Source organism: Felis catus, chromosome X, assembly GCF_018350175.1.
Source record: "Felis catus isolate Fca126 chromosome X, F.catus_Fca126_mat1.0, whole genome shotgun sequence".
Taxonomy (NCBI): Eukaryota; Metazoa; Chordata; class Mammalia; order Carnivora; family Felidae; genus Felis; species Felis catus.
The window spans coordinates 111,413,406-111,441,186 of record NC_058386.1 but is presented as its reverse complement, the minus strand read 5'-3'; the positions used below and the strand labels follow the sequence as shown (position 1 = coordinate 111,441,186).

Here is a 27,781-nt window from a genome sequence, read left to right as displayed (position 1 = left end):
CTATGCTCCATTTTGTGTTAATTTCTGTGAAGGATGTAAGGTCTGTGTCTAAATTTGTGGTGTGTGTGTGTGTGTGTGTGTGTGTGTTTGCACGTGGATGTCTAGTTGTTCCAGCACCATTTGTTGAAGAGACACCTTTGCTCCATTGTATTGCTTTTGCTCCTTTGTCAAAGATCAGTTGACTAGGAGGGGGAGTTAAGATGGTGGAGGAGTAGGGGGACCCTAAGCTTGCCTCATCCCTTGAGCACAGCTAGATAAATATCAAATCATTCTTAACGCCCAAGAAATCAAGCTGAGGACTGAGAGAACAAAACTGCAAGTCCACAGGTAGGATCGTGGAAGGTAGGAGTTGCGGAGAGTTGATCTGGGGGAGATAAGAACTGCAGGTACCGTGGGTGTTGTGGACGGCAGGGAGCCCTGCTTACAGAGACTACCACAAGGTATTATATGCAGCAGGACGCAAAATCTGGAGCGTTAGAAGTCCTCCACAGCCAGGGTCGTGCCTGGCGTAGTGGTGTTTCTGAGGGGAAGGAGGGAAGAGTCCCGTGAGCAGACAGCATGGTCTGAGGATCCCCTGGGTCACTAGGGGAGAAACAGGTCCTCTGTTTGAAGTGCATTTGGGAGTGGCAGCAAGGCTTCTCCAGGGACAGAACAGGTGGTGCCAGGTGCCACACTGTTCCCAGGCATAGGAGCAGGGATGCCGGCTGAGGGCATTGAGACTTGGTGCCAGCTCTCCGCTCCACTTTACCATAAACTCTGAGCCACTGAGCGGTTGTGGGACCACTTGCCTGGGACCAGCCCGCAAATGGCTAAAGCGTGGGGAGACCCTCCCCCAGAGGATCCGCGCGGGGACCCGCTGCGCGAGTCCCTAAAATTTGGGGTTTAGAAACCCAGCTGTGTGCTGAGATAAAACAGCTTGGACACCAATAGGGGGTGAAGGCAGGGATCTGATGGAAGCTGGGGACACAGGAGGGGTGACTGTTTGCTCCTCTTTGAGGACTTCCTGAGGAGTGGCAGGTGCGAGCTTTCTGCTCTGGGGATGACAGAGCAGGGTGAGGCCAATTTGCCCCCTGGCCATCAGCCCTGACGGACCCCAGTGAGCTAAGCAGCACCACCGAGTGGAGACTGGGGCCTCTTACACCAAGCCCAGCCCTCCTGCACTCTGCGGGGGCATCTCCATAAGGGCAAGTAGGGGTGAGAATCAGGACAACGGGTGCATCTTCCAGAAGACCACCACAGACCCCTCACATGCACCAAGCCTACTGATCACAGAGTGCTGCAAAGCTTCAGCTCTAGGGGAAAAGAGGATCTAGCTTCCTTTTTGCTTTTATTTTGCAATATATCTTATTTTTGATTAAAACTTTTTTTTCTTATCTGTGCTTTTACTTTTAATTTTTAGATCTAGCTTCTTTTAGCAAGCAGACCAAAACACACCTAGGATATCCCCCCCCCTTTTTTTTCTGGACAAAATGACAAGCTGGAGGAATTCACCCCAAGAGAAAGAACAGGAAGTAGAAGTAATGGCCAGAGATTGAATGAACACAGTAATCAGTCAGATTTCTGGACTAGAATTTAAAACAACAATTATAAGGATACTAGCTGCTTGGAAAAAGTACAGAAGACCCCAGACAATCCCTTATTGCAGAGACAAAAGAGGTAAAATCTAGCCAGGCCAAAATTAAAAAGCTATAACCAAGATGCAAACCCGAATGGTATTGGATCACAAAGGTATATGTAGGGAACTCAGCGACTTCTTAAAACATAATAATATTTATATCATAGGAGTCCCAGAAGATGAAGAGGGAGAAAGAGGGGAAGGAAGTTTATTTGAGCAAATTATAGCTGAAAAGCTCCAACTGGGGAAAGACACAGACATTGAAATTCAAGAAGCACAGAGAACTCCATTAAATTCAAAAAAGCCAGCCATCACCTAGACATATCATCGTCAACCTCACAAAATACACAGACAAGGAAAGAATCCTGAAAGCAGCAAGGAAAAAAAAGCTCTTAACCTACAAGGGAAGACCGATCAGGTTTGCAGCAGATTTGTCCGCAGAAACTTGGCAAGCTGGAAGGGAACGGCAGGATATATTCAACGTGCTGAATGGGAAAAATATGCACCAAGAATCCTTTATCCAGCAAGGCCATCATTCAGAATGGAAGGAGAGATAAAGAGTTTCCCAGACAAAAAAAACTAAAGGAATTTGTGACCACTACCCCAGTCCTGCAAGAAATATTAAAGGGGACTCTTTGGGGAGGGGGAGACAAAAAGCAACAAAGACTAGAAAGGAAGAGAGAACATCACCAGAAATACCAGATGCCATTAAACTCATATCTTTCAATAACCATTCTGAATGTAAATGAACTAAATGCTCCAATCAAAAGACATAGGATATCAGAATGGATTAAAAAAAACCAATACCCATCTATATGCTGCCTACAAGAGACTCATTTTGACCTAAAAACACCTGAAGATTGAAAGTGAGGGGATGGAGAACCACCTATCATGCTACTGAATAATGTCTTTCAAAAGAAAGACAGAATAGCCATACTTATACCAGAAAAAACTAGATTTTTAAAACAAAGACTATATAACAAGGGATAAAGAAGGGCATTATATCATAATTAAGGGATCTACCCATCAAGAAGATCTAACAATTGTAAATATTTATGCCCCCAACTTGGACACATAGATCAATGGAACAGAACAGATAACCCAGAAATGGACTCACAACTATATGGTCAACTAATCTTCGACAAAGCGGGATAGAGTATCCAATGGCAAAAAGACAGTCTCTTCAACAAATCGTGCTGGGAAAACTGGACAGGAACATGCAGAAGAATGAAACTGGACCACTTTCTTATACCATACACAAAAATAAATTCAAAATGGATTAAAGACCTAACTGTGAGACAGGAAACCATCAAAATCCTAGAGGAGAATACAGGCAGCAACCTCTTTGACCTCAGCGGGAGCAACTTCTTCCTAGACATGTCGCCAGAGGCAAGGGAAAAGCAAAAATGAACTATTGGGACTTCATTAATGTAAAAAGCTTCTGCACAGCGAAGGAAACAATCAACAAAACTAAAAGGCAGTCTACGGAATGGGAGAAGATATTTGCAAATGACATACCTAATAAAGGGTTAGTATCCAAAATCTATAAGGAACCTATCAAACTCAATACCCCCCCCCCCCAAAATATGCAGTTAAGGAATGGGTAGAAGACATGAATAGACATTTTCCAAAGAAGATATCCAGATGGCTAACAGGCACATGAAAAGATGCTCAACATCATTCATCATCAGGGAAATGAAAATCAAAACCACAATATGATACCACCTCACACCTGTCAGAATGGCTACAATTAATAACACAAGAAACAATGAGTGTTGGTGAGGATATGGAAAAAGCAGAACCCTCTTGCACTGTTGGTGGGAATGCAAACTGGTGCAGCCACTTTGGAAAATAGTATGGAGGTTCCTCAAAAAGTTAAAAATAGAACTCCACTAAGGTCCAGCAATTGCACTATTAGGTATTTACCCAAAGGATACAAAAGTACAGATTCGAAAGGGCACATGCACCCTAATGTTTATAGCAGCATTATTACCCATAACCAAACCAAAGAGACAGCCCAAATGTCCATTGACGGATGAATGGGTAAAGAAGATGTGGTATATATGTGCAGTGGAATATTACTCGGCCATCAAAAAGAATGAAATCTTGCTGTTTGCAATGACATGGATGGAGCTAGAGAGTATTCTGCTAAGTGAAATAAGTCAGTCAGAGAAAGACAAATACCATATGATTTCACTCATATGTGGAATTTAAGAAACAAAACGGATGAACATATGGAAGGGGAAAAAAAAGACAAAGGCTAACAAACCATGAGAAACTCTTAAAGATAGAGAACAAACTGAGGGTTGATGGAGGGAGATGCGTGGAGGATGGGCTATATGGGTGGCAGGTATTAAGGAGGGCACCTGCTGTGATGAGCACTGGATGTTATAAGTGAGGAATCACTGAATTCTCCTGATACCTGTATGGCATTGTATGTTAACTAACCATAATTTAAACAAAAATTTGAAAAGATAAAGATCATTTGACTATTTTATGTGGGTCTATTTCCAAGCTCTCTATTATGTCCCACTAATTTATTTGTCTATTCTTGCACCAATACCACCCTGTCTTGATTATTGCACCTTTATAGTGAGTCTTGAAGTTAGGTAGTGTTAGCCCTCCAACTTTCGTCTTTGTTTCTTATTGCGTTGCCTCTTCTGGAACTTCTGCTTCTCTATATAAATCTTAGAATCAGTTTATCAATATCCAGAACATAACTTGCTGGGATTTTGATTGGGATTGCATTGAATCTGTAGATCAAGTTGGGAAGAACTGACATCTTGACGATCAAAGACTGGAGTTTTTAACTCTCAGACTTGTGCACACTAAGCATCCAGAAATTTGTCAATCATAGTTCAGGTTTTTCTACCCCATTCTCATGGTGGTTTTCTATCATTAATCTCTGCTCCAGCAAGCCATGCCTCGCTGTTATTGACCTATGTCTCGCTAATCTTGGGGGTAGTGGTTTGCCCTGTGTCCTCCCCTCACTTATAGATCCAAGAAGAGTTGTTGATTTTTCAGTCTGTTCAGCCTTGTACTTGTTGGGAGGGAGTAGCAACTTCCAAGCCATGCGGGACCAGAAACCAGAAGTCAATGATCTTTTTTTAAAGTTATTACACTTCTCAAAAAATTTAAAATAAAATTATCATATGATCCAGTGATTCTATTACTATTCTATACTATTACTCAAAGAAAACAAAAACACTAATTGAAAAAGATATACACTCCTATGTTTCCTGCAGCATTATTTACAATAGCCAAGATATGGAAGCAACCCAAATGTCCATCGATAGATGAAGGGATAAAGAAGATGGCTATGTGGGGGGCGTGTGCATGCGTGTGTGCAATGGAATATTTTTCAGCCATAAAAAAGAATGAAGTCTTGCCATTTGTAACGACATGGATGGAGCTAGAGAGTATTATGCTAAGGGAAATAAGCCAGTCAGAAAAAGACAAATATCATATAATTTCACTCATATGTGTAATTTAAGAAATAAAACAAATGAACAAAGGCAAAAATACAAAGAAATAGCCACTCATTTTTTGGTTTATTTACTTTGAGAGATTAAGAGAGAGAGAGAGAGCAAGGAAGGGGCAGAGAGAGAGATAGAGAGAGAGAGAGAGAGAGAGAGAGAAAACAGACTCTTAACTGTAGATAACAACCTGGTGGTTGCCAGAGGTAAGGTCAGAGGGGGATGTATAAAATAGGTAAAGGGCATTAAGAGTACACTTACCATGATGAGCACTGAGTAATGTATAGAATTGTTGAATCACAATATTGTACATCTGAAATTAATGTAACACTGTGTGTTAATTACACTGGAATTAAAAAAAAACATGACACTTCATAATTTTGCATGTCAGGAATTTGAGCAGGGCTGAGATGGCAACCATTCTGCTCCATATGGTATCACGTGGCATCAGATGGCACCTGGACTGCTCCAGAGCATTCTGTTGTTGCTGTTGGTGTTGTTGCAAATTACACGTAAAATGTACCACTTTACAATTTCCCACTCAATGGCATAAAGTTGTGCAACCCTTAAGGAGCTCTCTGGTTCTAGAACTTTTTTATTCTCGCAAAAGGAAACTACACTGGCAGTCATTGCCCATTTCTTCCTTTCCCCACGCTCTCAAAACCAGTTATCTATTTTGTGTCTCTATGCATATGCCAGCTCTTGATATTCCGCACAAGTGGAATCACACATATGTGCCCTGTTTTGTCTGGCTTCTTTCACATTCTTTCTTCCACAATGCTTCCGATGTTCATCCATGCTGTGGCACGTGTCAGTACTTTATTCCCAGCGATGTATGAGGGCTCCAGTTACTCTCTATCTTCAACACACTTATTTCCTTTTTGACGATGACCGTCTTGGTAGATGTGAAGTGTTCTCTTATTGTGGTTTGGATTTGCATGTCCCTGATTACATGTTGGCCATCTTTTCATGGGCGCGTTGGCCATTTACACTTCACGTGCTCCTTTGTGTGTGTTCTTTGGAGATGGGTTTTTTCAAAAGTTTTTTGGCCTATTTTTCCTTAGATTGTATCTTTGTTGTTGAGTGGAAAGAATGCTTTTTATATTATGGATACTGGACTCTTATTAGATGTATGTGTTACAAATATAAAATACTCCCATCTTATGGATCATCTTTTCACTCTCTTGATAGTCCTTTGAGGTACAAAAGCTTTTAATTTTTATTTATTTTGAGAGAGACAAAGACACTAAAAGAGGGGGAGGTGCAGAGAGAGGGGGAGAGAGAGAATCCCAAGCAGGCTCTGCGCTGACAGCCTCACAAAGTGTGAGATCATGACCTGAGCCAAAATCAAGAGTCGGACACTCAACCAACCGAGCCATCCAGGCGCCCCTAAAAGCTTTTAATTTTGATGAAGACAAATTATCTATACTTTTCTTTTGTTGCTTGTGCTTTTGGTGCCATATTCAAGAAACTATTGTCAAATGCAAGGTCATGAAGGTTAACTCCAAAGTTTCCTTCTAAGAGTTTTAGGGATTTAGCTCCTATTGATTTATTGTTCATTGATTTTTGTGTCTGGTATGAGATGAGTATCCAACTTCTGTTATTGATTTCTAGTTTAATTCCATTATGGCAAAGGAGCTACTTTGTATGATTTCCATCTTTTAAGATTCATTGAGACTTGTTTTATGGCTTAGTATACGGACAATCCTGGAGAGTACTTTGTGAGCACTTGAGAATATGTACCCTGCTGTTGTTGGGTGGGCGCTCTACAGGTGTCTGTTAGACCTAATTGATGTATAGCATTGCTCAAGTGCGCTCTTTCCTTACTGATCCTCTGACTAGTTTATCCACTATGGTGCTGAGCCTAACGCTTCACCAGAGGTGAAATCTTATGGTCTTCTCAGGTCTTTTCGACTCTGAGCCCTGCCCCGGGCATGCACATGGTTTTCTAGATATCCAGGTACACACACAGGAGCATTTCAAAGCCCTCATTCTTCAAGGTAACTCATTCCCCAGTTTCTCCTTCCAGGAGTTGGGTGAACCAGAAGCAATTGCCCCCCTTGTGTCAATCCTTCAGGGAGCTCCAGACAGGTTCAAACAGACAAACATAATTTCTTGGGACTGAGGTCCACTCCCCTCCCTCCAGAAGCGAGAACCGACACATAGAACGTAAGCTGTCATCCTCAAGACTGGGGGGGGGGGGCAAGAATACGTTCAAATGCCACAAAACTCTCTTATGTTTCACTGGCTTTTCTCCTGATTCAGTGTTCGCTTGGTTGCTATAAACCTTTGCTATCTTCCAGAGTCCTTCATTCTGACAGGTGTCTTTTTCAGTGTTTTCAGTGTTTCTGGAGAGAGACTGACCCCCAGAATACCCTGCTCTGCCATTTCCCCCAACATCGCTGGGTTCTGTGAGTGATGTTTTGAAGTTTCAATCCTTATGTTAACATCTTCACTTTATAATGTGCACTCTGTTTTCTGAAAGGAGTAACAAGTCACAGGAAAGATCAAACTAGAAATGTCTCCAGCATTAACAAACTTGTGAAAACCAATAAAATGATTTATTTTATATATGCAAACTCAAAATCTCTTTGTACACTTAAATTTCTGCAAATTAATCCAGACAAAACAATACTGCTCCATATAAACCTTTGTATAAACCTTAAAGGAAATATATACATTATTTTTTTTTCTTTTAGTGCTCCCAAAGCACAGAACGTACAAGTCTGCCTGAAGCCTTTCGGTCATCACACGCAAGAACAAATGTCAGGGTTGGGGTAGCCTCAGGTGCACTTTGTAATGTCTCTAGACAAAATAGAAGAGAGTTGGAGGTAGATCATTTGTGACTCACCCTGCCCCCTCCCACAGAGAAATAAGTTACCCGAATAGCAGCTTTCTTACTCTTTGTTTCAAACTGTCCTGAATATTGCATGGTTTAAAAGGCACAACTAGGAATTGTTGAAAACTCTGTTCGGCACACACAAGATGACCACCAAGCAGTGCTCCACGTTACAGGTGGCTCTTAGTCACTCTGGAAATGCCCAGAACAGCAAAGTTCATATGAGGAAACCCTTGTCACATCTAGAAGGGGCGACAGCGGGGCGCCTGGGTGGCTCAGTTGGTTGAGCGTCCGACTTCGGCTCAGGTCATGATCTCGCGGTTCGTGAGTTCGAGCCCCGCGTCAGGCTCTGTGCTGACAGCTCGGAGCCTGGAGCCTGCTTCGGATTCTGTGTCTCCGTCTCTCTCTGCCCCTCCCCTGCTCACATTCTGTCTCTCTCTCTCTCTCTCTCTCTCAAAAACAAAGATTAGAAGGGGTGACAGTGCTTACTGAAGTTGACCTGCTGAATTAATAATATCGTCTTCCTCAACTGGGAAAAAAAAAAAACCAACAAAACAACAAATTAATACTTTCAGAAAAACCCTTAGCCAGCTTTTACTTCCAGAGAATCAAAAAAAAAAAAAAAAAAAAAAGCTCCATGGCTTTTTCTTAGCTTCGGGAAGGCAATTCCCTTGCCTAGAACATTCTAGGAAGCTTTGACAATATCATCTTCCACCGTACAGCATAGAAAACTTGCCCTTTTTTCTCCTTGGTCTTTGCATTAACATGATGATCTTCTGTTGATGTGATTAACGTTGTTGAGGTGGTGGTGGGAGTCTATCTTTTCTAGTACCTTCTCAAGGTACTGGATTAAGACTCGTCTTTTAAACCTAGAAATAAAGAGAAATTTTATTAACCAAAAGATACTCGAAGCCTTTCCAATGTGCAAGGCACTGTGCGGGGCACAAGGTGGAACTGGTGGTCTACGTGCGGCTTAGCAGGGGCGCCCGGGTGGCTCAGTCGGTGGAGCATCCGGACTTCGGCTCAGGTCGTGATCTCGCGGCTCGTGAGCTTGAGCCCCGCGTCGGCTCTGTGCTGACAGCCTGGAGCCTGCTTCGGATTCTGTGTCTCCCTCTTTCTCTACCCCTCCCCCGCTCATGCTCTGTCTCTCTCTGTCTCAATAGACACTCAAAAGAAATTTACCAGAAACAAACAAAAAAAGATGCGGCTTAGCAAATACTGACAGTGCCAGCTTGAGGGCCTGAGCCCACCTCAGGCTGTGGTGAGCTTAGAAGATTCCACAGACGTGGATGAATGAGTTGGACTCCGATAATACCAATCTCAGTGCCTCTGGAGACAGCCTTAACTACGAGAGAGGGCCAGGGTTTGAGAAAACCGAGGGACAGTTCATTCCGCCCCCCGCCCCCCATTCTGCATTGGGCCCTACCGCTTAACGACAAGCGGAGACGAAGGTCTCCACTTTACACCCACCTTGCAGCTTCCTTGATGGTAAACTCAACAAATTGTTTCTTGACTGCAAGAGACCCTTGCACTTCTTCAAGCAGAATGAAAATCCTTTCATACTCTGAAGATATTTAAAAAAAAAAACAACAAACCCCAAACCTCAGTATTCTTAAAAAATACGAATAGGAAATAAAATTCAATCCTTACACATCCTCAGTAATCAATCCTCACAGGTGGAAAGTTACCATTTGTGTTTTAAACACTCGAACCCAAACATCCGCGCATCAGCTACTAAGGAAACTCTTGTAAACACTGAACAAACGTGGCAGACTGAATAATGGCCCCCAACGTTGTCCACATCTTACCTCCTGGAACCTGTGAATATGTTGCCGTATACGGCAAAAGGGACTTGACTTTGCAGATAGAATTGAGCTGTGGATCTTGAGATGGGGAGATTATCCAGGCTTATGCATCAGTGTAATCACAAATATCCAAATAATAGGAGGCGGGGAGTAGAATTGGAGCCAGAGAGAAAAGACGTAAGGATGGGAGCGCGGCTAGACAGGAGAGAAGGCCCTGACGTTACTGGCTCGAAGCCGAAGGAAGGGGCCAAGAGCTAAGGAGCACAGACAGCCTGTAGGAGCTGGAAGGGCAAGGAGACAGATTCCCCCTGGAGCCTCCAGAAGGAACACCTTTCTGTTAGCCCGGTGAAAATAATTTCAGAATTCCGACTTCCATGAGTGTAAGGGGAGTACAGTTTTGAGCCACGTGGTTTGTGGCAACTTGTTACGGCAGCAAAAGGAAACTATTACGATCAGTAAGGTGCAAAAAGAGGAAAGGGTGTACTGGGTCCTTTTATTTTTTTTTTTTAATTTTTTTTTCAACGTTTATTTATTTTTGGGACAGAGAGAGACAGAGCATGAACGGGGGAGGGGCAGAGAGAGAGGGAGACACAGAATCGGAAACAGGCTCCAGGCTCTGAGCCATCAGCCCAGAGCCCGACGCGGGGCTCGAACTCACGGACCGCGAGATCGTGACCTGGCTGAAGTCGGACGCTCAACCGACTGCGCCACCCAGGCGCCCCATGTACTGGGTCCTTTTAGTTAAAGCAAGAGGAATCACTTTAAATTATGTGAAAACCCAGGGTGCTGGGTGGCTCAACTGGTTGAGCGTCCAGCTTTGGCTCAGGCCATGATCTCATGGGTTCATGAGTTTGAGCCCCACGCACGTCAGGCTTTGCGCTGATAGTGCGGAGCCTGCTTCATTCAGATTCTCTGTCTCCCTCTCTCTCTCTCTGCCCCTCCCCTGCTCGTGCTCTCTCTCAATCTCTCTCAAAAATAAACATTAAAAAAATAATAATAAATTATGTTGAAAACCCAATACTTCCCCAATACCTCCAGAGATAGCATGAATCTATCCTGAATCATAGAATTATGAGAAGGACCTCCCATTGTATTATTGATACTTGTGCTTTCATTACTTACTTCGTCCAAATTTTCGAACTTCCTTCATTAACTGATGTTTTATATCAGCATTGATTCCTTGCGCCATAGCAGGAGTTATTTGCAAGGTGTTTGGTACAGTTCCCAAAGTGGGTGTCACCGAGGCTTTTCGATCATCTACAGAGACACTGCAGTGTTTGCCTCCTCCTAGAAGTGCATGCGTACCAGGTTTGTGAATCAGGCCGTCTTTCCTTAGACTAGTGAAGTCGTCAGATAGAGAATCCAACTGGTGGTGGTGTGGAATACCATCTCCTGCCATATTCATAAGCTCTGGGGGAGCAGATTTTGACAAGAAGCCATCGGGTGGGATCTGACCATTTTCCCTCTTCTCCTCATGGACATCAGGAATGACAGTGACATCTGGAGGCCAAATCAAGAAGGTAAACTGTGAGATGGGTGCGTTATATCAACCCCACAGGCAGATCTTCACGTTTGAGGAAATCATTTGTCTCAAAAAACAAGAAGGTGTACAGATGGGAGGCTGAGACCCCTCAAACCGAGCCCAGGAAAATAATACAACAAAACCACCTTCTTTTCTTCACGACACTCCCAATACATATGGAAACCGAGTCGGGCAAGACAACTACTGAGCGTTCTCAGGTCCCTGGCACCCGTGGTTTAGTGGCTGCTTGTGCTTTACAAGCTTAAAGGCAGCAAGTCTCACTTGATGTCATGATTTCTGTCATTTACATATAAAATGCCATGCTTAAGAAAATAAAGAAAATGCCAGGCTTCACCGAGCTTGGCACCAGACTACATGGGCCCCCTTCAATTTCTCTCCTATCTCAAAAGTTCTAAGAAAACAGAGGTGGCCGTTAGGCCTCGAGATTCTACATGTAGTCCGTCACCAAAAATCTTTGTATGTGATTCTCATCATTCCCTTCTGTGACAAGGAAATGGGTTTCCTTTTACTCCAGGCCTGACACCTCTACTTCATATGCTCTGCCTCCTTCCTGCCAGGCACTGAGACAAAGCTGGAGGATCGGCAGTGAATGAGACAGACAAGAACAATCCCTATCCTTACGGAACTTACATCCTCATGGGGAAGTCAGATGGTATGCGTAATTTGGGCAAGGGGAATAATACAGTTTGAATTCTTGTTGGGAAGGAAGGTATCAGGGATGTGACAGGGAGCAGGAGGGGGAGTGTCCGTGACCCCGGGGTCGGGCAGGGCCCTCTGAGGAGGTGAGCCGTGGAGCAGGAGACAGGGCGGCCTGTGCATGTGAGGAGGACTTCTGGCTACCGCGAGGGCCAGTGCAGGGCCCTAGGAGGGGACGAGCCGGGGCCGTGGAGCAAAGAACTGAGGCAGAGAGAACAAGGAGGACACCCAGAGGACGCGTGCAGGAGAGGAGGGCAGGCCCGGGTCCTGCAGAGCATGTAGACCAGCGTCGGGAGCTCCGATTCTGTTCTGAGCGCTCGGGGGAGTTGGTGGCGGGTTTCGGGATGGATGTGGCAGGATCGGATTTCCGTGCGCACGGGGTCAGTCGGGCTGCAGGGCGGTGATGGGTCAGGAGGGTCAAGTGGGAGAGCAGGGAAATCAGATGAGAAGCTGTTGTAGCAGCTTGGGGACAGACGGTGGCAGCACAGACTAGAGGGATAGAGACACAGGGTGATCCAGGAATCGGACTGGGTGTCAGAGTGTCTGCACTTGCTAAGGGATGGAAGTGAGAGAAGAATAAAAGAGAAATCACGGTGACTCCGAGGATCTTCACTGAACCCCTGGGGAAATAATGGTGCCAGGAGTGTGCTCTTCCTGATCTGGCCCAGTGACCTCACGTTGATGGCCTGACAGCGATCACGTTGGCATCCTTTACACCGTGGAAACCTGCAAACGTTATAATCCAGGGCTTCACCCCCCCGGCCCCCACACACTCGGACAGCTGGCTGTCGCACCTTTACCAGCATACTGCCGGATGGTGTCACTTAACATTAAGAGTCATGCCTGTGGCAGGCGGTAAGCAGAGCTGTTTTGGAGAGCGCGAAGGTTAGGGGTTCTGATGAAACACGTGAAACCGAATTTTATTGGTCTATGGGGCACCTAAGTGGAAATACCATGTCCATGGTTAAATTTAGGTCTGGAGTTTGAAGCAAGGTGTAAACACCCAAGTTGTTGACATGTAAATGTCCTGGAAAGCCCAAGACTGCATGGGATCACCTGGGGTGGGGGGGTGGTGTCTGGAATCCAGATTTGGGTCCCTACGCTATTTACAGGTGGGAGAGAAGGGGAGAAACCAGAAAAAGAGGGTGAAGAGGAGTTGCCATCAAAGGGAAAAGAAAACTAGGACGTGTGGTGTCTGGGAACCTGAGAAAGTTTCCAGGGAGGAGGGAGTGAACAACTGTGACAAGTGACGCGAAGAAGCAATGGCAACACGCAACAGACCCTGGGGGCCGTGATGACGCCTGTCTCGGTGCGGTGGGGAGACAGAGCCAGACCGCACTGGGCTAGAGCGGGAGCAGGAGTTGAGGACACAGAGAGCCAGTGCAGACCCAGCCTCGTATTAAGCTGGTTTGCTCTTGCTGCGTCGAGAACTTGCTTCCTCGTTCTGACTCACGCAGCAACACGCTCCTATCCCCATGTCTCCCCCTTGTGCTAGTTACTACATAAGTATGGATCTTCTCGCCTCAGACAGTGACTCTGCTCCCCACGGGGCCCTTTGTACCTACCACATTGATGATTTAATAATGGTTTACTTAACGAACAAAAAGCGGATACAAAGGAAATGAACACAAAGGAAAATAAGGCTGTTTAGTGTTAGTCTTCTAGGAGCCATAAGGAAATCACAACCACTACTCTATACCTGTATGTACAAGGGTGGGTTTTATGAGGTTTGGATAAGATGGGAACCACGAGGCTGAGGGTGGTCCCTTTCCGCCCACATGGTTAGTTACAGTGGGTGGTGTTTGTGGTTTCGCCAACAGCAGGGACATACTCCGCCTTCTCTTAGATGACAGAGGACTGTTGGGTTCTCCGGGGCGCTTCACTTTGTTCTGTGGCCCTGCCACGAATTCATCTGCTTCATCAATCATCATTCCCTAGAAAACACCAATGAACACTCTCCATTAAAGAGCACAGCGCCCGCACGCGGCACACGCACACTCAACCAAACATCCTGTTACCAACACACGTCTTCATCACGGGCCAGAGATTTACCGTGCCCCACCTAGACCCTGTTCTCAGAAAGTGCTACTCCAGTCCAATCTTGACCTAGTCTCGGTGGAACAAGGAGGAGATGAAAAGATAACGTGTTGCCAAGGTCAAACACAATACAATCATGATTAACCAGAAAGCTTGAGAAATGAGCAACTCGCATCAACCGAAGAGGTTACTTTTCGGAGGAAGTACAGACCATTCGGAAGCGACCCTTGGCAAGTGAACCGATTCCCTTTTGTGTGCTTTTGTGCTTTAAATGCATCATTAAGAAATATTGACTATCACTGTACAGAACGCTGCATGTGGACGGTAGAGAGCAGGTTGACAGAAAATGTCACTGCCCCAACAGCAACCTCACGGAGGTTCAAATATGTCCACCTTGGGGGCTTCTCATTCTTGGGGGTAGGTAAAGGATGACAGCCAGCAGTGCAGAGGGTTAGCTAAAAGCTGTTCCCATCCAAGGATAACCCGAGAATATGAAAATATTTTCATAAAATCATGATAAAAGACTCTTCCAAGGCATTTTCCAAAGCAACACGGTACAGAAAGGGGAAACCATACACCCTGAGCATTTACTGCATGTAGGTCATGTTTGAAATGGGTACATGCACTAACTCAATACTGCACAGGACTCTGGTAAGTGTAATCATTATCCCCAGGGGTTCAAATGAGGAGCCCAAGGCACAGAAAGATTAAGAAAAAGTCCAATTAATTGAGGATTGGGGTGAAGTGGAATATCTCTCAGTCTAGTTTTGTTACCAGACAGATTATTATATGGTCTGCATAACACCAATAGTCTTCTCCATGTGTGCAAAGAGAATCCCCATTTGTCTTCATCCTTAGATGGTCAAATCGGCATCTCTCTCTCTCTCTCTCTCTCTCTGTCTCTCTCTCTCTCTCACACACACACACACACACACACACACACACACACACACCTCACATTTAGATCTCTACTAGGACAATCCAAAGAAAGCAGCATCACGTAGTACTTCCTATTTCAAGATGAACACTTCATCACCGTCTGGCTAGAGCACTAGAGATCCGAGTAATGGAAACAGGAAATAACTGGTGATCTCAATATTAAAGGAATTAGTGTGCAGAGGTGGGAATGAATACAGACTCTGGAGCTGGAAAGATGTGGGTTCAAATCCTGGCTCTTCTCAGCTGTGCTACTCAGAGCACACCACTTGACCACTGTGAGCCTTGATTTCTTCTTATGAGAGAACAGATGGTAACACTCATCTGCAGAACCGCTGTGGCCATTAAATGTGATCGCGTAAAACAACAGCTCCTACCAGGTACTCAGTAAATGTCACTTATTCTTTTGTTCAAGCAACACACCTTTGTATCAGGAGGCTCCCACTTTCCATTTATGGAGAGCCCTGGAGTCCTATTTTATCTTGCCAACCAACAGAGGGAGAACCTCTGACTTATATTCACCTTGCCCAGAAGAAAGGAATTATAGCAAGACTATCACAACTTGGGCAGACTTAGAAATAGGTATCTTACCTTCTTATCTTGTTTGAATGGATTGCCAAAAGTATGTAGTCTTTTTGGTTGATCTGGATCAATCTCTCGAAGCGGAGAAGCCAGCGTCTTTAGATATTCCTGATAGTTACCCATTTGTGCGACTGGAACACTATGAAGGGAATCTGTGAAACCACCGGCAAAGAAACAAATGGTACACAGCTGCAGTGTATGCATCAGGAGGACAAGGGGACACGATCAGGGACTCAGTAGGTTGAGCATCCTATTCTTGATTTCGGCCCAGGTCATGATCTCACGGTTTGTGGGATCGAGCCCCGTGTCAGGCTCTGCGCTGACAGCATGGGGCCTGCTTGGGATTCTCTCTCCCTCACTCTCTGCCCCGCCCCTGCTCACATGTGTGCATGTGTGCTCAATAAATAAATAAATAAAACTTTAAGAGGGCATGATCATAGTCTGGTTTGGCAACGTGTACCTTGGCATCCAATAGTCTAAAATCTCAAATTTTGGGGGCACCTGGGTGGCTCAGTGGGTTAAGCATCTGACTTCAGCTCAGGTCATGATCTCACGGTTCATGGGTTGGAGCCCTGCGTCAGGCTCTGTGCTGACAGCTTGGAGCCTGGAGCCCGCTTCTGATTCTGTGTCTCCCTCTCTCTCTGCCCCTCCCCTGCTCGTGCACGCGCTCTCTCTCTCTCAAAAATAAATATAAACAGGGGCGCCTGGGTGGCGCAGTCGGTTAAGCGTCCGACTTCAGCCAGGTCACGATCTCGCGGTCTGTGAGTTCGAGCCCCGCGTCAGGCTCTGGGCTGATGGCTCAGAGCCTGGAGCCTGTTTCCGATTCTGTGTCTCCCTCTGTCTCTGCCCCTCCCCCATTCATGCTCTGTCTCTCTCTGTCCCAAAAATAAATAAACGTTGAAAAAAAAAATTTAAAAGCACTTTTAAAGTGCTTTTTAAAAATAAATAAATAAATAAATAAATAAATAATATAAACATTTAAAAGCATCTCAAATTCTAAGATCTAAAATTATCTCTCTTCATCCCACTCACTACTCAGGGTACCATCACTACTCCCTACAAGCTCAAATCACTAGGCCAAGTACAATGTCCTTAGGCCTCAAACCAGGTTTGAAAATGGGCTGACATCCTGTATGTCACCACCCAGCCTGAAACACCATATTTGTGCTGCATTTCAAAGAGCCTGGCCTCCATGGTTCTCTCTTATCATCCAGAGACCTTGGTTAGTAGGCCTTCCATTCTTGGGGAATGTGACTAAATCTATAGGCTCCCTTCCTAGAGAAGCTTCCCTCCTCTCCACAGAACTCAGTATATAATTTTAGGAGGTCGACCAGGCTAAGATTTAACTCCTCTTAATGCACAAACGACCCTGTTTCAAATGAACACAATGGAGTAAAGGGGAATTGTACACCATCACCAACTGTCCCACACACTACCAGCTTCATAATTTTCATGTAAATGAGGAATTCCGGACTGAATTCATCACGACAGGCTGGGTTGTGCCATGTCCAAAATCTGACAGACCTAGGTCCCGCCACTTTCCAGTTCACTAAACCTGGAGTGGCTATCAAAATGCTCGCCCTTGAGAGAGATATACCAAGAAACAGACTCTTAATCACAGAGGACAAACCGATAGTTACCGGAGGGGAGGTGGGTGGGGGGAATGGGTGAAACAGGCGATGGGGATGGAGGAGGGCACTTGTCACGAGGAGCACCGGGTGAGGTAGGCAAGTGTTGAATCACTGTATTATACACCTGAAACTAATATGACACCGTATGTTAACTGTACTGGAATTCAAAGAAAAACTTTAAAAACTGCTCACGCTCAGTGAGCCAATTAATGCACACCTGCCCTACAACCTGAGAACAGGTGAAAATGAGCATTCTAAGCCTGAAAGTCTTACAAAATAACCTACCCGTTATGCAATAAGCACTTTCATGTAAGTCAGGCTTGATATTTTCCTAGTCAACAAAAAATCCTTCTTTGTTCATTTACCTTCATCTTGTCCAACAATAAACTTGTGTGTTTTCAGCAGATTGGATCTCATCCTGGTTAACTGGTCTAAAAGACCTCTACGTGGAATATCATAAGCATTTCTATATGTCTGAGGTTTCAAATCCTGTTTGAGACGGAACAAATAGTTTCAGTTACTCCTGAGGCTTTTAATATAGAAATGTAATTCTTAATGCTGCAGTGTGTGCAAAATCGTAGTGAAGGGAGGGATATTCAATACAATAGCTACCATAGAATTTTGCCAGTGGAAACCTCGCCTTTGCTGGCCTTGTTCCAAATTCTAATATATCCACAACATGCTCAAACCACTGAGAATATCCTTTCCCAAGTATGTCAACTGGCCTGGCCACCTCTGCCCAACGGGGACCTCCTCTATGGGAGATCTTGGTGTCAGAGGTCCCTGCTGGGCTGGCCAAGACTTTCTCGAAGCTGCACTCCTGCCTGAGACCCTTCACACCCAATTCTCTTCCTCGTCCCCTCCTCTCACAGGTGCTAGATCAGCCGTGTGGCCTGAAGGTTCCCCCGCCAACGCCTGTTCTCTCTCCCCTTTATCCTTCACAGACATTACCCCCAAACATATCTTGCACATTTAATTCCATATTGGCGTCTGCGGGCAGGGCAGTTCCTAAACTAAACCGTTGATAAGTATGGAGTCCAAAACAGGGTCGCAATTATTTCAAAACTAAAATACTATGGCATAAATGCATCAGACAAGCTCAAACAAATACAAAGTATTTATGTCCACAATTTACCTTGTTTAAGAGCCCTACTTGGAAGCCAGCAAATTCTTTGGTATTCAATTCTGTCAGTCTTGGTGCACTTTCCCCTATGATTTCTTTCAATAGTTTTCTAAAATTTTTACTGTGGGTAAAGGACACGCCACCTCCAGAATGATTTTTCACTTTGATTCCAATTTCCTGGGGAGGTTTCTTCCCCACGGATGCTAGTATCCGTTCTGACTCTAGTTTGGTCTAAAATGAAAGTACATAGTATGTTATGAAAAGATCTATATTATCACTGCTGTTTTTACTACTTAAGAAAGGGAACACTTTAAGAACCCCACAGAACACTTTTCAATTGTAAATCACAGAAAAATGGGTAATTAAACATTTCCCTGTGCTTCTCTGCACTATCACAGCAAACAGGGAGGTGGGGGTGAGAAAAATAACTTACTACATTTTTTCTCTTGTCTAATGGCAAAATTATGATTGGATCATGGAGAGAATGGAAACCATGGGTAAGAATTACATTCATAGACATTTAAAATCACATTTTGTTGCTGTAAAATCTAGTCTAAGTCAGTATATTTATTTCAGACCCAGACATAAAGGTTTAAATTTAACAAACGTTACCACGCAAATGATTTGTAATATCTGCTCAGTAAGTTTCTAGCTAACTTACAAAAAAATCCTAATGGACGCTATTAAACCGCATTGATAAATAGTGCCTGACGGTGACTCGTAGCAATATATTGGGCATATCTGGTGATTCACATACATGGTTCAAGGAACACTGGTGACACAGTTGTTATTAAATTAGTAATTAAATTAGTGATTAGAGTGATTACAAATTAGTAATAATTTTTTTCTTTAAAAGAAGGGATTCCACCAGTGCCCAGTAAGCCCAAAAGGATTTTTCATTTCTTACAGTTAGGTCGGAGAGACTCATTAATTCTCACTATGATTGGAATTAAGTATGTTTCTTATCTTTGGCACAAAATTAAGTCATGAAATAAGGGATAAGAGCAAATGAAGGGTCTGTTTCCAGAAAGGGTCCCGAAATCTCATTTAGGAAACTACACAAGCAACGTGTTCCAGAAGGTCCCAGAACTTGCACGACTCAACTCTGCTCACTATTCTTCCCGGTGGCCATACCCTGCTGACACAGCCTTAAAGGCCTAAGGTAGACATCAAATAAAAAAATATATGTAAATCAATAGGTCAATCAATCAATAAATAACCAAAACAAAACATTCACAACAACAACAAAAATCTATTGGCGGAGAGGAAAGGGGGTCACGGGGACGCTCGGTGGACCAGAAATCTAGGTCTGCCTGTGCTTTCTTTTGCATTCATGAGCACACTGGACCGGCAGGAGCTGGTAAACTCCAGACCATACTTCTGTTTGTGCCGGATCCTAGCAAGGTGTGTCAGCGTCCCCAACTGCGGAGTCATTTCAGTTCTTTAGTGAAATCTGACACTCTTTTGCTTACGGCTGTCTGTCTTCTAAAGGCCCAACTTCCAGACATATGTGACTTAAAGCCTGACTGCCACTGCAGACGCTACCGCTGCCCCCTACCTGGGAGCACCCTTGTGCACAAGAAGAAAGTAAACAGGCTGCATTAATTTGTCATAGAACGTAACACATTCGTATGGCAGTAACGCTCTACCTCAGTAGCTCTGAAACACTTCCATCCTGCAAGAATGGGCTAGGTAGAGGTGAGAAGTATGGTAAGTAAGGGTGAGTGGAGGATGAGGTACTAATAGAGGGGCAGGCAAGGGACAAGGTGAATAATGGTAAATGAGGTGGGGGTATAAAGGAACGGACGGAGGGCAAGAAGAGAGGAGGTTGAACTCCACTCTTCGGGTCCCCAAGGGGCCTATCACCCTCCAGCGTGAGGAACACTGGTCTCATCTCCCCCTCGCCAAGAAAGAGCGTGTGCATATGTTTATTGCCTAAGAACTAATTTCAGGCCAGACGTTGAGGCACACCATGCCTCAGTGTGCCGACCTAAAGAAGGGGGATGCGCTAGCCCAGTGTGATTGGAGGAGAAACTAGGTTGAGGATAGACAACATGTGACCCATGAGATCATTCTCTTAAGCCTCTGCCCCTCTTAGGCCACAAGATGTCAACCAGCTCGTGGGTAGCACAAACTGACAGACCCTTAGCTGCAGCTTAATGGTGAAGCTAGAAGCCATAGAGAATCACATTATCACTAATCCATAAAGTGGAGAGATATATACACATTTAATTTGAAAAATGACAATTACACTAAAGAATAAGGAAATGCACTTCTGAGGGCAAAGGATTTTTGTTTGTTTGTTTTTACCAATACTACCTGTTGGCTGAGTTTTTTAAGGTAAGAGATAACACTGTAACTAAGTCCACAATCTAAATTATCTGATATCAGATTTGGAGCTCCCATCATCCTTAGTGCTTTCTTTAATGGCTATAAGGAAACAAAATACACAACAGTAAGAATAGAATAAATCTTAAAATACTCAAAGTTCAGTTATAAGGGGCAAAGGGACATGATTCATTTCTTAGAAGTCAAGGTGCTGCACATAAAACCAAACATGGAACATTAAAAAGTGGCAATGAAAATAGCAGAGGAGTAAGGAGCAGAAAGTAAAAAATAAAAAGTAAAAATAAATAAATAAATAAATAAATCAGAAGAGAGTGGGATAAGAAGATCAAGAAACAGCATATTCACACAGGTAAATTGCTTTCAGTCTTAATTCCCAAGTCATAAAGTCATTTCATATTGCATTTTATCGTGCACCCCATTCCTGCCATGGTAAATACTAACGCACCCCAATTTCTCCTTCCAGTGACACCAACAGTACCATTTAAGATTCTGCCTTTTCACCTCTAGAAACTTGGCTTAAGGTTTGCTACATCCGCCTCTGAAACGATTTTGGCAATCTGGATTTCGATTACATGACCAGTTCAAAAGCATCACGAAGATTTTTCTCAAGTTGTAAACACCCAAATGAGGCCAAGTAACTTTTGATTCTTTTTGGATTCCCCTCCCCCAACCAGCGGCCCTGCTTCCTGCTGTGTCTAGAACACATTTGACAGGCAATTGGCACATATGCCGCCTTCCAGAATTTCTTCTTTCAGAGGGAAACCCCACATTGAAAATTTCTAGAGTTAAAAAGGGAAGTTGACATTCATACACGAATCCAGACATATTTTTCGCAAATTCCAAAATTCCAATTTCACAAGGTTGCTTTTGCTAAGAGAAACAGAGATGTGTTTTTATAAAAATAACCATGGCAGTTAAAGGAAATAAAATAAGCAATTCTCTTTTGTGCCACCATGACATCTCCAAGGTCTTACGCATAATTCGCGAAGACGGTGGCGATACAGATATTTAGAAATTAAAAAATCTGTCTCATTTCGGGGGTCAAGTTTTTGGCTCACTGACATTTCTTGCAACAAGAATCATCACTGATACAGTTAATGCACATATACGCAGAAATACATACTAATAAGTAGTATGGAGGCAGAGTTTTTAAGTAGCTGTCAAAAGCCTGTCGCCACTTCAGATTTGGCTTAAGCTTGTGAACTTTAAACAAGTCATCTGCAAGAGAAAACCAAACAAAATATTACGTTATTCCAATCCTAAATTCCAAGATCTAAATCAAGCGCATCCGTTATAGCATTTCCTAGAAATCTCAGTGTAATTAAAACATTACATTAGACGAACCTTTCTTTGGAACTTATTTGATTGTCTTTTTTTGGGGGTGCTCTTTGCCAACATTATATATAGCATTTTTCTAGCAAATAAAACAAATTCTCAAGTTACCTACGCCTCTTCCATGTGTGAAGCTACATAAAATCTAGTCTTAAAGCACCACCTCTGAGCCACAGGAAATATTTTTCTGACCTCCTACATGCTGGTAACACTACTGTAGTTATGTGCACTGAGGGGGAATCCACGGACATTGGTTGATAAATGGAGGCTGTTAAGGTGCGCCTGGGTGGCTCAGGTTGTTAAGGGTCTGACTCTTGGTTTCGGCTCAGGTCATAATCTCACATGAGTTCAAGTCCCGCCTGGGGCTCAGCACGGAGCCTGCCCAATTCTCTGTCTCCCTCTCTCTCGGCCACCTCCCCCCGGCTCTCTAAATAAATAAATAAATAAATAAATAAATAAAGGCTGTTAACGCAACAACAACAAAAAAATTAAACTCACAGAGAACAGATTGGTGGTTGCCGGAGGCTGGGTGGGGGAGAAGGGGGCAGGCGAAATGGCTGAAAGTGGTCAAATGATACAAACTTCCACTTACAAAATAAAGTCCTGGCGACTACAGTTAATAATACTGTGCATATTTGAAAGTTGCTCAGTGAGTAGATCTTCAAAGTTCTCATCACAAGAAATTTGTGACTCTGTGTGGTGATGGATGCTAACCAGTGTTCCCAGTGTTCTTTTCACAATAGGTATACAAATATTGAATCATTATGTTGTACATGGGAAACTAATATAATGTTACATGTCAGTTATATCTCAATAATGAATAGAGAAGTAAACAGTGAGTGTTACACTTTTGGCTGAAAGGTCAAGGTAAGAAGCTTTACAAAGTATATGAGAACAAAAGCAAAGCCTCTAACTTTCAGACAGAGACCGCAAACTCCAAATTATGCTTTGGATCCTCTTTAATAAGTCTACACTTTGTATAGTCCCTCCCCCCCCCCCCCCCGCCTTCTTCATTTCTTTCATTTCCAAACTTTGGGTCTGTCAAATGCTAGTTACCAATTGGGTCATGGCACTAGCAAAAGCTAGTAGAGATGTTAGGTTGTAGTTCAAAACTCTGTACAACTAAATATATTCTCTTGAATACCGTGTGTGTTAATACCACTAAAGACACTGTCCTTAAGTAAGCAGATCTATCTTTCCACACTTAAATTTAATTGTTTTAATAATCTAAATGCATTCTATACACTACAGGAAAATTTTCAAAATTTGTCATTATTCCCTTCTGAGGGAAAGAAAAAATATATTTTATATAATAATTCAAAATCAATAGCCCCACACATCAACAGGAGCCTGCCACGCTTACTATAAATACCAGAGATATTTCAAATCCATCGTCTATTTTGTTTTTTTCAGGTTTCATTGGCTCTTATCCAACAAAAATCCAAATGCTTTACTTCTAGGGACAAAAGCATCCCAACGCCACGTGCATAACTTCTCTACGATTAGGGCTATTCTTTGAAATTCTGAATTACTACACTTAAGGAAAACAACTACACATTTTCTTCCTTTTACTGCTATAATAAATGATTCACCCCTGCCGAAACTAATTTAAATGAATTTACAAAGTCATAAAATGTAGGTCTTTTGTTCTTTTGGTGCAGGGTAGAAAGAACAAAGAAAACCATATCTTGACAGAAAGGAATGAGAGACTGTGGAAATATCCTGTTACACTTGGGTCTTTATGTGGAGTCTGTTGGGAATGAAGCAGAGTTTTGGAAACTGACACATTGAAAGACCACAAGACTGGGGAGACATCTAGATATAAACAGATTAGATAGTGAAACGAGAATCAAGAATACTCTTAACATTTCTAGCAATGCCGACTGCAATGATTCCACCAATTAGTCTAATTCAGTCTAATTATTTCTTGCCGGAGTTTTTGAAAGGGGGGAAAGAAGAGAGAGAATGTTCCGCAATCTAGATTAAGGGTAGAGAGCCACTGGGGTAGCACCCCTTTAGTCACATTCTCCGCAGTTCAGTGAATGATTTCCATGGCATGAGGTCGCCATTCACACGGAGTCTCCACAGTGGGACCCCGAAGACGCCATAAACAACCAAGCCTAACCCATAAACAACCAAGTCGTCAACATTTGAAAGACGAGGAGACCAGAGGATAGGAACGTGAAGTGATAACTGCTGACACCTCAAAGACTACTGACATTTTCTCTTCCATTCCTTTCTCCCCATTTCCGGCAGAAAAAAAAAAAAGGGGGTGGGGGTGGGGGGGAGATGTGGGTTTGAGCTCCAGGCTCAGCCACACGCTTGGCAGAGTAAGCTTTGAGAAATCGCTTCCCTTTCTGGGCCTCCATTTCTTGTTCTCCTGATCACAACTGGTCTGAATCTGAATTTTACTTTTGGCACAAGTCCCAGTTCTTAAGTTAAAAGACAAAGCTACAACAAGTGTCTTCATTTCTGTAGTTGTTGGCCTTCGATAGAAAAAATAATTTCCTGGGGCGCCTGGGTGGCTCAGTTGGTTAACACGACGGACTTGGGCTCAAGTCGTGATCTCACGGTTCGTGAGTTCGAGCCCCGTTGTCAGGCCTTGTGCTGACAGCTCAGAGCCTGGAGCCTGCTTCAGACTCTGTGTCACCTTCTCTCTCTCTGCTCCTCTCCTGCTCGTTCTCTCTCTCAAAAATAAAAAGATTTTTAAAAAAAGAAAAGAAAAATAATTTCCTTAGTGAGAGATAATCTCACTTACCCATTCCAGGTTAAGTTTTAGCGCTTCGACAATTAAACCTCGATTAACTACTTCTGATGGAAATCTTGAATTAATACAGAAAAAAAACCAAGGGTGACCTTAATGGACAGTTATGCAACTATGCAGTAATACAGTGATGTTCCTGGGCATTAGGAGGTATATGTGACTTAACTCGCCCTTTTCCTCAATGCCCTGTCCACCAAACTGCAAAAAAGCCCTATGTCTTTATATAATGTCCTTAATATGGACTAGCAGTGCCTTTAAGAGCTATGAAGATAACATAGATATTAATTTATTTAATCCCAACTAAATGCCTTTGGGGTACCCCCCACTATCATTACCCCCCCATTTTACAGATGAAATGCCTAAGGCACAGAGAAGCTATGTATCTTATCCAAGATCACAAAGCGAGCAAACAGCAGAGCCAAGATCCATACCAGGGCAGCTATGCTCTGTAGTCCATACTCTTAACACTATGGGGCTGCACAACCCAGAAAGCGAAGTCACGGTGGAAATGCTGAGAGTGTCCATTTCAGAACTCCACATGAAACTCAAGTTTGGGGTTCGGGGGCACAAGGACCTCCAGCCTCAAATGGTGTGAAAAACCCTGTGCTCCTGGGAAGACACAGGTTACAGAAAAGCGTGGGAATGGATATTTATTTTTTAATGTTTATTTATTTATTTTGAGAGAGAGAGCAGAGAAGGGGCAGAGAGAGAGACAGACAGAAAGAGAGAGAGAGAGAATCTCAAGCAGGCTCCACGCTCAGCACAGAGCCCAACTCAGGGCTCAATGACCATGAGGTCATGACCTGAGCCGAAATCAAGAGTCAGATGCTTTACCAACAGAGCCACCCAGGCGTCCCTGAAAATGGATATTTAAAGCCAAAGGGCAGAATGGGAACTAAGTCAAGGATGGACTGACCTTCAGATGGATGTGTGGGGTTGGAGAAGGGGGAGGAATCAAAGGTGCCTCTGGGGATTCTGGTTTGAGATGTTTACCGAGAGATGGTGACGCTCTAGGCAGGGTGGGATGCTCCGTGTCACAGAGTAAGGAGGACCAGGGACAAATGAGGCACGCGTATCTCTTGGGACAGAAGCGTTTCATGGAGAAAGGGAACGTGACACTTGGGGAAGAGAGTAATACAGCCTGACGGGGGACCAAGAACACAGTGCCAGGACCTCACGTAGTACTGGGGAGTGAGAGGGTGCAACATGTGGCAACTTAGGTGCGACAGGTTTTAGACAAAGGAAGAACAACTCAACCGTTATCCCACGTCCACATCTGACCTCTGCTACCTGCAAGACCACCAAAGGCCAGGCCTAGAGGGAGGGGCATCTTGTGAAGTGCAGCACATCTCAGTTTCTAATGGGAGACCAGCTCCTCTAGTTAGGGGCACTTTCATATGATACTTTGGAAGGCAGGCTGAGCTTAGGCCAAAGATGAGGTCCTAAAATTTGGCCCAGAATAGTTCTATAGAACTTTTCCACTGCCCTCCGGTGATAAGGCCACCCCCACCCCTGCGGTGTCCATGTAGACCACGTGGGGAGGAGTAACAAGGAATTCCTAATTCTTAAGGTATTGTTCTAGTGAGGATCCAGAACTCCCACCCCCCACAGCAATAACAAGGAGCCCCTCCCTTTGAATGTCAACAGACGCCAAGTGGGGAACCTGGACTTCTACCCCCTCCTGGCACTGAGGAGAGTCAGTACCTACAATCTCTGCCAGGAGTGTGACAGGAAGCTAAACCGGAAGGCTTAAATAAGATAGAGACTCGTAACAGAATACTGAAAATGAACAGGATTCAGCTGAAAATCACTCATCATACCAAGAACCAGAAAGATCTCAAATTCAAAAGACAATCAAGAGATGCCAACGCCGAAATGACAGACACATTCAAAATGTCCGATTAAGATTTAAAAGGAGCCATCATAAAAAACGTTTCAACGAGCAATTATAAGCAGGCTTGAAACAAATGAGAAAAACTGAAAGCCTCATCAAAGAAAGAGAAAGTAAAAAGCAGAAGATGTAAAGAAGAACCAAATGGAAATCTTAGAACTGAAAAATCCAATAACCAAAGTAAAAAGCTCAATGGAACAGCTCAAAAGCAGAATGGAGGGGGCAGAGGAAATGATCAGTAAACTGGGAAAGAGAACAGTAGAAAGTACCCAATCTGAATAACAGAAAACAGAAAACCTACCCCCCTCACATACACACACACCAAAAAATGACCGGATACATGATTTGAAGAATTTCCCCCATTCCATAGCTCGCCTTTTCACTCTGCTGATTATGTCCTTTGATGCACAGAAGTTTTTAAGTTTGATGTAGCCCCACGTGTTTATTTTTGCTTCTGTTGCCTGTGCTTTTGGTGTCATCTCTCTCTCTCAGTATTATTTTTTTATTGTAAGTTTTTATTTTAATTCCAGTTAGCATACAGTGTTATATTAGTTTCAGGTGTAGAATTCAGTGATTCAACACTTCCATACATCACCCGGTGCTCAGCACAAGTGCCCTCCTTAGTCCCCATCACCAACTTCACCCATCCCCCACCCACCTCCCCTCTGGTAACCGTCAGTTTGTTCTCTATGGCTAAGAGTCTGTTTTGGGGGGGGAGGGGCGCCTGGGTGGCTCAGTTGGTTAAACATCCGACTTCGGCTCAGGTTATGATCTTGCGATTCGTGAGTTCGAGCCCCACATGGAGCTCTGTGACGACAGCTCAGGGCCTGGAGCCCGCTTCAGAGTCTACATCTCCCTCTCTGTCTGCCCCTCCCCTGCTCACATTCTGTCTCTCTCTCTCTCAAAAATAAATAAACATTATAAAATTTTTAAAAAGAGTCTGTTTCTTGGTTGGTCTCTCTCTTTTTATTTCCTTTTGCTCATTTCTCTTGTTTCTCAAATTCCACATGTGAGTGAAATCATTTGTCTTTCTCTGACTTACTTCGCTTAGTATTATACTCTCTAGATCCATCCATGTTGCAACAAATGGCAAGATTTCATTTTTATGGCTCAGTAATATTCCATTGTGTATATATACTACATCTTCTTTATCCATTCATTG

The 27,781-nt window shown here is 43.7% G+C and overlaps 1 protein-coding gene across 11 annotated transcripts in view; it reads right to left on the bottom strand.

The window, feature by feature from the left end:
• Positions 1 to 7,633: 7,633 nt before the first annotated feature.
• INTS6L (integrator complex subunit 6 like) overlaps positions 7,634 to 27,781 on the bottom strand; it is a 56,446-nt gene continuing 36,298 nt past the window's right edge. For 4 of the 11 annotated variants that reach the window (XM_045050439.1, XM_045050437.1, XM_045050444.1 and 1 more), the window contains 9 exons: positions 21,756 to 21,850; positions 20,603 to 20,713; positions 18,296 to 18,514; positions 17,526 to 17,649; positions 15,539 to 15,681; positions 13,674 to 13,908; positions 10,858 to 11,235; positions 9,401 to 9,494; positions 7,634 to 8,799 (listed from right to left, as the gene is read on the bottom strand). In XM_045050439.1, coding sequence (XP_044906374.1) covers positions 8,691 to 8,799; positions 9,401 to 9,494; positions 10,858 to 11,235; positions 13,674 to 13,908; positions 15,539 to 15,681; positions 17,526 to 17,649; positions 18,296 to 18,514; positions 20,603 to 20,713; positions 21,756 to 21,850 — 1,508 coding nt within the window. In that variant the 3' untranslated portion in view covers positions 7,634 to 8,690. The remainder of the gene's footprint in view (positions 8,800 to 9,400; positions 9,495 to 10,857; positions 11,236 to 13,673; positions 13,909 to 15,538; positions 15,682 to 17,525; positions 17,650 to 18,295; positions 18,515 to 20,602; positions 20,714 to 21,755; positions 21,851 to 27,781) is intronic. The other 7 variants (XM_045050438.1, XM_045050442.1, XM_045050441.1 and 4 more) reach the window with 7 other exon arrangements.